The sequence below is a fragment of the Daucus carota genome, chromosome 8 (genome assembly GCF_001625215.2).
Source record: "Daucus carota subsp. sativus chromosome 8, DH1 v3.0, whole genome shotgun sequence".
NCBI lineage: Eukaryota > Viridiplantae > Streptophyta > Magnoliopsida > Apiales > Apiaceae > Daucus > Daucus carota.
In genome coordinates this window covers 25,081,774-25,093,137 of record NC_030388.2, presented here as the reverse complement: position 1 = coordinate 25,093,137, position 11,364 = coordinate 25,081,774, and the positions used below count along the sequence as shown (strand labels likewise).

At 33.3% G+C, this 11,364-nt stretch overlaps 2 protein-coding genes across 2 annotated transcripts; both read left to right on the top strand.

The window, feature by feature from the left end:
• The first annotated feature begins 1,301 nt into the window (after positions 1–1,301).
• Positions 1,302–4,336, top strand: LOC108199598 (F-box/kelch-repeat protein SKIP11). The gene is made up of 2 exons (XM_017367496.2): positions 1,302–1,854; positions 2,459–4,336. Exon 2 carries the CDS (start codon positions 2,543–2,545, stop codon positions 3,887–3,889), a length of 1,347 nt encoding a protein of 448 aa, XP_017222985.1. The 5' UTR covers positions 1,302–1,854; positions 2,459–2,542; the 3' UTR covers positions 3,890–4,336.
• Positions 4,337–9,536: 5,200 nt separating this feature from the next.
• On the top strand, positions 9,537–9,989 carry LOC108198419 (uncharacterized). Its single transcript, XM_017366173.1, has one exon. The coding sequence runs from the start codon at positions 9,537–9,539 to the stop codon at positions 9,987–9,989; it is 453 nt and encodes a 150-aa protein (XP_017221662.1).
• Positions 9,990–11,364: the final 1,375 nt, after the last annotated feature.

Sequence of the window (11,364 nt, the reverse complement as noted above, 5' to 3'; positions counted from 1 at the left end):
GCATTTGGCTTGCTGCATTTAGTCATAGGCAACACTAGTTTAACACGCATTTGAAACAAACCTAGACCAACGTGATGAATTGAATTGCCTTTTAATTCGCATCTTACGTGAACAACACCTTGTTCTTGTTAGGCCGATTCATAAAGTTGAACTAATTCCATAAATTATTTTGATTCTACGCAGATATTACAATTACTTCATTTATTTTGATTCTATGTAGTTATTCAAGTTATTATAAATAAAATATATTATTTTCATTTATTTTGATTCTATGTAGTTATTGAAGTTATTATAAATGAAATATATTATTTTAAAATGATAATTGATGATATTTATGTTTGCAAAAAACCTTTGAAAGTTCGACAACATATTAAATTAAATGTTATGTGATTGAAAGAATTCACTTAAGAGGAATGTGAAATTCCTTAATATATATATCAACTATATATTTTATCTTTTTTGTTCAAAAATTTTAATAAGTTAAAATTATTTTGAATAGCGATTTTAATATATTAGCGAGGCAGGCTATTAAAAGCGAGTAAATAATTGTATCATTGACCAAACCATAATACACCTCCAAATGTAACGGCTGTGGTAGCCCATTTCTTTACCCGGTCAAACATAAGTAACATCAAAAACTAAGTTAAACTCCTGCGTATATTGAATATACAACGTATCCCTCAAGATTTTTAAACAAATACATATATAAATCACTAATTTCTGCTTGATGAGTTTAATAACATCTCTAAAACTGTAATTATAATTTATTGCTATATAGTGTCAAAATTAAATTAATACGATAAAAAACCAATAATATTAATCAACTTATGAAATTTATTGGTAGTATCTTGATGATATTTTAATTTGATATGTGATAAATTACTTGTATGGTAGGTCAATTTATTTAATGAGTTGAAAACTTTGACATAAAAATAATACTTTAATTATGATACTGTAATGAATTATTATTTAATAGTTGCGAGTACAGACGTTATATCTATTAATACATCATACGTTATCCAAGTTATTAATGTACATATAGTAACAAGAATTCTCTTCTACGCCTAACCATCGCTATTGATTTCAATATGTTCTATATAGTTGCGCCAATTTTTTCTTTCCTGAAAAAACCAAAGTGTTATAAATAAATAAAATGGGCCAATATTTCTAATAGAAAAAAATAAATAATAGAAAAAGACAGGCTAAGTAGAACATAATTAGCGGCGGGAACACGTGTAAAAACCGGCTATAACAGGTAAACAATGAGACAGTAAGACGCTTAATAAACCTCCAAAAGTAACAAAGCTGGAAGTGGGTCCCACCCACTCCCTCTCCTCCCCCTTCCTCCTCCCTCCTCTTCCACCCCCTCACCACCACCTTCTCTCTCTATATTATAAACACAATATCCTCTCTCTCTGTAGCTCTCTCTCTCTTACACATATACATACAGCTAATAACTATATGTATAGGCTAGTATTATGTATATATAAAGAGAGATGATTACATTAGTTAATTATATAATTAAATGGGAGAGAAATAAAGGAGCCCTCTTTCATCTCTCCTTCCTCCCAAGATTTTTCTTCTAATCTCTCTCCCTCTCTCTCTGAATCTCTTTGATTTTGTTAGCCTATAAAATCACAACCCGTTAAAGCCTTTCCTTTTATTTATTTTCTTTGAGCTCAAGAACATAAAATTCTGTATTCACTTGTACAATTACTGGCCCAGAGAGAGAAGTTTGTATTTATATAATATATGTTACACTAGTTTAAAAGCTATATATATATACAGGTAGAGAGAGAGAGAGATACAGAGAGAGACTATTTGTTGTAAATCTTCTTATCCAATCCCTGACTAGTAAGTAGTCTATCTTTTTCGTTTTTATCCCTAATTGTCTTTTTATTGGATGGTGATTAGATCTAATCTGATTGGTGGTTTTGATTGTATTTTTAATATCAATTTTTGGGTTAATTTGTACTATGATTTACTATGATTTTGTTGATTCAATATATTAATTTGATTGATTCAGGCCTTATTTGAGCTGGGGAGATCTTAGTTTTGATTATTAGTTTGATTCTTAATTTGATGTAAAGATTGAATCTTTATGGTAGTTTGAATCTCGGGTTTCCTCAATTCTTGTGTTATATCTGAATTGATTGATTAGTAAAGCTTTTGACTTAAAATTTATTTTATTTTTGATCTGGATTGTGAATCACTTAATTTGTTTTGTGTAAAGGTGGTTCCTTTTGTAATCTTCTTCATTAGCGTGGCTTGATTGATTGTAAAAGATTTCATTTTTAGGGACACTAGAGAAATCTAGATATCAACCTGATGATATATATATGTGGTGTGGTTTCATGTGGATATTGTACTCTGCAATTATTCTCTGTAATTCTATGTAGATGTTGCATTCTTGAAATTTTTTTGTGGTCATATGGGGTTTGCTACCTATGTTTTGCAGTCGTTTCGGTGGTGAAGAAGATACAGATTTAGATGGATTTTTGAGGTATCAAGAATCTGCTCCTTTGGGTTGTGTAAGGAAGATATGTTGGAGGATAGGTCTTGTCTGGTTTCAAGAAGCTATTCAAGAACCTACGAAAGGGAAAACAGTTGGGTTTGCATGAACTACTCACTTGACAAGATTGAAATTCAAAATGGAAAGCGGCCTTTAGAATCAAATGGAGATGAAGAAAGTGAAGCGAGGAAGTTTCCTAAGCAACAAACTAATTCTTATGAAAGCAATGATTCAACTGTGACACTGCTTGACCTTTCAATGACGTCCACAACTGACCAATCCAGTGATCATGGTGATACGGGTGATTATTCGGATTCAAGCTCCCTAATTCACGGCATTGGCCGGGACAATTCTATTAGTTCCCTAATTCGATCGTCGAGATCTGATTATGGCTCTATAGCTTCCTTAAATCGAAGCTTCCGTGATCTGATTCGGAGCGGTCTGCTCTACAGGCTGAGGCGGCAGAATCGTGTAGTTGAGCACTGGATTTATTTTTCTTGCCAACTCCTTGGATGGGAAGCCTTTGATCCTGCTCGTCTTAAATGGATGCGCTTGCCAACAATGACCTCTGATGAATGCTTCATGTTTTCAGATAAAGAATCACTTGGTGTTGGCACTGAGCTTCTTGTATTTGGTAAAGTCTTTCTATCCCATGTCATATTTAGATACAGCTTATTGACAAACACCTGGTCATCTGGGATGACAATGAATTTCCCAAGGTGCTTGTTTGGGTCTGCAAGTATGGGTGAGTTAGCTATTTTAGCTGGTGGTTGTGATTTATCTGGTAAAACACTGAGCGTTGCAGAGCTTTACAATTCAGAGCGTGGAACCTGGGAAGTACTACCAGACATGAATAAACCACGGAAATTATGTTCGGCTGTATTTATGGACGAAAAATATTATGTGATCGGAGGGGTTGGAGGAAGTCAATCAAAGGTTCTTACATGTGGGGAGGAATACAATTTACAGACAAGAACTTGGACTGAAATCCCTAACATGTCGCCTGTGAGGACTCGTCAAGCCACAGAAGGTGGGATGCCTGTTACAGCTGAAGCTCCTCCTCTTGTTGCAGTTGTAAATAATGAATTGTACGCAGCTGATTATGCAGAGATGGAAGTCAGAAAGTATGACAAGAATAGGAAGGTTTGGGAAACTGTGGGAAGGTTGCCTGAACGAGCAGACTCAATGAATGGTTGGGGTTTGGCTTTTAGGGCATGTGGTGATCGGCTTATTGTTATCGGAGGACCTAGGGCGCAAGGTGAAGGGTTTATAGAAATCAATGCATGGGCTCCAAAGGACGGACCTCCTCACTGGAACTTGCTTGGTCGCAAGCAATCTGGTAGTTTTGTCTACAACTGTGCTGTAATGGGATGCTAGAGCCTGCTAAATCATTTCTAGTTCGGTCATGTGCATCATGCAGTTGCATCGTACTGAGCCGCTCTTTACAGTTGCTTTCTATATGGACACCTGATTCTTGCTGATGGGTAATTAGTCCCAACATTTTTTCGCATTTCTCAGTCAAATTTTCTTTACTCCTGTTTCTCTTTTTCTTTTTTGCTCTTTTTTTATAAATTTTTGAGTGGGTGGGAAGATTTTCAGATTTACTCGAGGTTAAACACAGTGTTTCTTGAGAAAGCAATCTTGAGTATAGGTTTAACTCAAAAATTACTACGCTATCTTCTGTCAAAGTTGTGTACCCCTCTATCTTCAGTTACCTGAAGAAAGGGGGTGACGCATTGGAAAGGGAAATGAAGTTCCATAACATCATGAAACACCATATTGTAGCTTACTCATAGTTATGGCAAAACTTTCATTAATCTTGCATTGTGACCATTTAGTTTTGCTGACAAGGAAAAAACAATTAGTTTCATGCTTTTTTCTCCTTGATTTGCTTGAAAGAAAATAAAATACAATCTCTGTTTTCGATAATTGTTTTTGAGCATGTCAACTTACTATAATGTATCTAATGACAATTGCTGCAATCAAATGATATAGTAAAAATTCACTTTTTGTTCTAATAATTACTCTCAGCTGAACTGTTTTCTCATTCTGCTCACAATTGAGTTCGGCATAGTAATTTTTGACTTGTGTGTTTTTTTTTCCTTTTGTTTAATCTCTATGCTTTATTTTCAGTAAATAACACCATGTAACAGTATTAATTTTTCTCATATTGTTGTGGTTTGCAACCGCTATGAAAATTGAAGTTGTAATACTTAGTTATCACTAATGTAACGAACCTTAAATAATGTCATATATTTGTGTGCTTCCACAGACTATAAAGGGGATCAAATATGTTACTGGGGCCTCGGGTACGAAGTGTTGGACATCACACGTATCTGAGTGTCGGACTCGAAAATTTTGATAATTGGGGACACATAGACACTGTCCTATTCTCTGACATGGATATGGGGACACGTCATCATATATTAATAAACTAGCTTGGTAAATAGATACCTCAAAAAAATTTAACAATTGAACCTAAAAATAAACATGATATTGTAAGGAACTTCGCAAATTAGGAATCTTTTCTACTTGTTTCTTATTTTTGCTTCTTTCTTTCTTCTCTGTTTATTTGTTTGCAAGTTAATTTCAGCTCATATGTGGTCTTTAATTTGGTTTAAGGTGTCCACATTTCAGTCAACGGATACGACATGGAATAAGTGTCGTGTCCTACTGTCTAAGTCTGACTGTGTAAGCTTAAGGGTTTGACATGGGTACGTCCACCTAGATAGAGGAGTTAGAGTAACATTGGGATCAATTGTAATTATTCAACGGCAATCTTAAATTCTTAAGCTTATGCAGTTTGCAGGTTGCACTTTACACTGTAAATAGTTCCAGGAGTCATATTTGGCTTTATACATGTTTTTTCCTAAGAATATAAATCATATGTATGCGTTAAGTCGTTTTTTGAACTCCCATAGCACAAAGGCGACTTGCAATATATTCAGCTTATTTAGTGAAGCATACATACAGTAGCTATAGATTTCCACAAATAAATTAAGTAGCTGTTGGTAATTACTTCCTGCAGCAACAAATATTAATCATCTATTTTTATTTAATACTTTGAAGTCAAATCTAGGTTGAACTGTATGAGAGGCTGATGGCTGAGATTTAATTGCATGACAAAAAGCATGATATGTTGGTTTTAGTTCTGGGTTAGATCCTTTAATTAGTAGATAGAGAGTGGGAACTCAGCAAGTGCTTAATTATCAGATAAATAGTAGTCAGTGACCAAGCTCATGCATACACTTATACACATGTGCTTAAGTAAATTGGAAGATAATTGATGATTCTCATAGACCTTTACAGGTATAACTTTGGTTGGAAGGTTTGTTATTCATTATCGCTTTCTTGGTACTAATAATATATTTTAAAATTATAGATAAATCTTGAAATCCTGAATTACTTCCCGAAGTTTGGAATATGTGGAAGCATTTTACACAGAATGATTATGTTAGTCTTTAATATAGTGAATTTAAAAAATCAGGAATGATTGAAAAATATGAACAAGTGATGTTTGAGTTTATATCATCTACGACATGGGTCGCATGTAATTAAGCAGTTTGTGTTGGTGGTGTGTGCTGTTTATGTTGCTATAAGTTAGAATCATGGTTTGACATATTTATGCTGTATAGTTTGGGGGCATACCTATTGTCTTTCGGTATATGTCTTTCTCTCATCTGAAGTCTAATAGAAATACAATTCCTTACCTTTGTTTAATCTGAAAGTGAGAATGATGCTGCATGCAAAACCCAAATTTTGATACACTTGCTACTTTAGGCTCGCTCTGATATTATTTTTTCAATCAATGTTAGAAGATGTTGGTTTGCCTTGCTAACAGAAGTCATTGTATATGTTTTGATATGGATATTTCTTCAAATTCGCATGCTTTGAAAGGTTGCTTTCTTCTTTGACATGTAATTTATGTCGATGATTTCTGTTAATTAGTTTGCATGTGTTTATGTGGGAGTGGGGCATCATATATAAACATATAGACTTTTTAATAATGAAGTTTCAGGGCATTGTCTAGTTAACAAGTTATACTCCTCTTTTGTGTGTCTGTTGTTGTATATGTATTGGTCTAGTCTTCTTGCCTTGTTGATGCTGCTCTGTTGATCCAAATCTGTGCAACATGAAATTATTGGAGTTGGAAGCTAATAAAAGTTGTGCAGGTGGAAACCAATGTGCTCCATTCCTTCCAACCAAACCTAGTGTCAAAATATTTCAGAGATTCTATACTCTATTATTCATTGCATGAGCTGAATGGAACGGAGAAATCTGATTTTTCAGAAAAGATTTATCTTTCCCTGCATTCATTTCTTATCATAAACATGGGTTCTTCGAGGATTGCAATTTTTTTAAGTTTCTGTGCAAACTCCTTGTTTTTTCAAAACATTGTTAGAATATAATATGATACTGATAAACATTTCTCTCATCGAAGATTTGCTCACTTAACATGGTATCATGCAAAGTTATGTCCTAAAAGATGGGTGCTTGTGATCTACTTTCGATCAAAAAATGAGATTTTGAGTGAGGGGAAAAATGAGATTTCGAGTGAGGAGAATGTTAGAATATAATATGTGATTCTAGTAATCTCGTATCCCAACATCTCGAGATTTTGAGAAAAAAATGCCAAACTAGCTTGTGCAGTTGCGACTGCCTACTGAACATGTCCCCATCTACTCATTCAGTACCTTGTCTGCTTATAATTTGCAACTCTGAAAATACAGAGTAAATATTTATAAACTGAAATCAACTCCACGAAGAAATGCTTAATGAAATCCATTGCTGTTCTGGAATCAGCTTGCTAACTCTATTACACACTACAACTACTACACAGAAGTCAAACTTAGCCCAACTTCGATTGTCTGTCTAACTGCAAAGAAGCATGCCATAGCACATCAATAGCTCAGCCAAACACAAAGGAACAGAACATATTCATGTCAAAGGTTACGCTATGGCCACAGGAGTGCACGTTAATTTTAATAAAGCAGGGTAATGGCTGCTTTAGATTTCGCAGTAGTATTAATTATTCGTAAGACCCTTGTTTCAATTTTGTTCTGTAAAACCGTCTGGTTATTAAGTTGTTCATATTCTATGCAAGCGGAAATAGTGGCCAACAAAATTGACAAAATTATCAGGTAAACAAACGTTTCATAGACGGCGATATTATGAATATGTTATTAAAAGACACCTAATATGTATTATAGTTATTAAAAGACAGGATCCTTCAATATACCTGATATATCTGGTCCTTGTCCTCTCAAGTTTCATGCATCACCATTTCAAATTTCAATAAATGTGTCTGTGGTGTAGGTTTTATATTTTGCGGACACTGTACATTGTTCATATGCCAACTTCTTTGATGCAGTTTATTATAAAAGTCGAGAAATGGAGATAGAAAAAGTGAGCATTCGCATTGTTATAATTGGTGTACATTATTGTATACCAAATCTTCTACATAATGATATATGCTGGATTTTAATTGAAATGAATTATCTGTATTTACATCAACAATACCAACCAAAATTTACGACACTCAATTGTCATCTCTGTACAAATTTTCTGTACACAATTTTGTGCAATTTAAGCTGCTTTGTATATAAAATACAGGCTACTTCTAGTCTAGTAGTATGTGCTGCTATATGTTAACCAGCTTAAAACTAATCCAGGCTTTTGTCATTATCTTTTCCCTTATATTCGATTCATGTTCTTAAAAGACTCCCCGTTCCTCCCTATGCCATTTTTATTTTATTGTAAATTACCTCTGGCTGTGTGATGGAAACACAAGCCTGTCAACACTGACCCATGTGTAATTGTTTTCTTATCCGTTTTCCTCCCATTTTCGAGGTTTTTTCCTTTTTCAAAAAAAGCCATATAATTTTGGCGATTTTTTATTTCAATTATAACTAAAAAGTTTTTTGTTTTCTATAATTCTATGAAATAATATTCTCGTTAAACATAATACTTTGTGCTGCATACATGCAGTTGGTTTATCCCACATGATATATTACTCATATATTTGGTATTTTTAGCATTTTAATGCTTTTTGTTCATAATGAATAGTACTCTCTTTTTTTTTCAGTATTTTATTATCTTCCGTCCACAGTAAACAAATCTTCCTTCGTCTTCATTAGGGGTGGCAATCGTTTCGTTTCGTATACTTTCGTTTCGTGTATTTTCGTGTTTCATGTACTCGAAGGTGAAACCCGTATCCGTCCGTTATTAATTTCGTGTACCTAATTTGAAACTCGTATTCGTTTCGAATCGTTTCGTGTACTTTTCGTGTATATTATATATAAAAATATTAATATATTTTTTAATCAAAAAATGAATTTAATATATATTTTCCTTTATAAATATATTAAATGTGAATGATATATATTATACTTGTATACAATTCTTTATAAATTTGTTAATGTATCTACAATATATATCCACACATACATATAATTATATACTTTATACTCAATTATATATTTAATATATTATTACATATATATAATAAATATAATCTACTAATATTTCGTGTACTTTCGTGTATTTCGTGTACCCCAAATGAAAATCCATATCCGACACGAAATCTATCGTGTAATTTCATGTTCGTGTACTTTCGTGTTTCGTGTATCGAAAATCAAAACTCATATCCATTTTTTTCGTATCGTTTCGTTTTGTGTTACGTGTCAAATTGTGAGGCCTAATCTTCATGCATATTAAATTTAATAAAAATATTGTCACCAACTTCTGGTTTGGATCTCGATTCCATATACACACACGCTTATAAGATAATGTATCCAATGTTACGTTTTCCAAGTATTTGCTTCACTTTAGATTTGACCTAACCGCTGACCAGATCTACACTTCTAAGTTCTATTCCCCCGCTCTCCTCTATATAAATCTTACCTCCCCCTAGCTTTCTAATTCCACATACACCTTCCCTTCTTCACCTCTATCAATATATAATTTTTTTTCTCGACAATTTCGTAATTCTGATTCCGTCACTGGATCTGTTATACATATCTATATGGCAGAAAAACAAACAAAACGTCATAGAGAAGAACAAGTCCAAGCCACCACTATACAAGATTCACCAATCCAAAAACGTCAAAACTCATGCACACAAGAGCAAGAACAAGTGCTTGATGAGGATATTTTTGACCCGTTTCAAGTACCCGACCCGGAACTGCCTCCCATGCAGAGCACGCAAACAGTGGAGCCAGCCACAGAGGATTGCAGCCCTAGCTGCATGTTGACAAAAGAAGAAGAAGATGATGAGAAGGAGAGGATGATAAGGCATCTTCTAGAAGCTTCTGACGATGAGCTCGGGCTGCCTGATAAATCATCCGGGTTGGGTGAAGATTTTATTGGGCCAGTGGATCTTTTCGATGACCCGTTTTCATGTTGTGATGGGATATGGGAGCTTGAAGATGAGGTTGCTAATTACTCTACTTTGCTTCAAGCTGAACTCTTTATGTAGTTTAAGGGCTAGTTTTGAACGAAATGGAAGTTTAGGGGTAGAATTGTGGAAGTTATGAAAAATGAAATGTATTTTTGAACTTTTCATTTTAGTCACTCATCTCGTACAAGATGTTACTGCCTACTGGCTTACTGGTGCCCGCATTATATCCTAGGGTTGATGAAAAATCATGCAATTACTTTACATTAGTCGGTTTATTTACTTTGAAATATCTAACCAACAGGAATAAAATTGCTTTTGTCTTTTAAATTTGTCTAGCTATGAAATATTCCGGTATATGAAATTGATTGATAATTTACTTATATAGAAATATATTACTCCGTTATTCACTTTAATTATGTTGTTATACAATATTTGGATGATGAGATAATGAGTTTGACACAGCTTTTATATAGCATAGTTTCATAAATTATTTTATTTTTTTAAAAATAAAAGTTTGATATTCAAATTTTTATTCAAAAAAAGAAATCTCAAAAAAAATCCCCAACAGTATCGACTATAAATGATTATTTAAATTAGACCCGTAAGAGATTGCGTAAAATTTATCAAATTTGTAAAAGATTGTGCTACAATGGAACTGGTTATAAGTTGATTATATTTTAAAAATCGTATATTTTTATTATTTCAAATTATTATTAATAGGATATATAAATTAAGATGATAATAGATCATGTGGCTTTTCACTGCAAATATGACAAATTAACTATAGTTGTAGACAAGGATGTTGTACTAGTAGAGTGATGAAATTTATACATATATTTTTATAAATTTCAATTTTATCATTACCATATAGACTTTTATCTAAGAAATTTGTAGAGCTCGGGAGATCCTAAACGATCTAAATTATTTTTATGCGCGTTCTAAAATACATGCAAGTGATAAAAAAAAAAAAAAAAACCCCGTTAAGAATTGATGGGGACCGCTGTTTTATATATATTCGTGACACAAAACCTTCTGCCAGAGCTTATTATAAAATTCCTTTTGTGTGTCTCATTATATAACTTCTAGGTTCTTTACAACAAAAATAAAAAGTCATTGCTCATATTTAAAATATCCTAAATTATCAATATATTCTTTTTAATTATATTTATAAGTAAACACAACGGGCAAATTTCAACCGAAGTTAACAAAAAAGCAGTCATTAATCTTAATTGTCGGTGAGAAAGGATCAAAATGTGTACATATAATAGCGGAAAATGGCCGACTGGTCAGGCCCTCAGGCTAAAACCATACTGTATTTGTTTTTGTTGCGCAACTGGGTGTGATGATTTTGCTTTCTAGCAGCACCTAAATAATTTTATAATTTATATTTAAATTTTAGTGTCACACATTCCAATTTCCGATTACACCATCATTTAATTTCCAATTTGGTTTC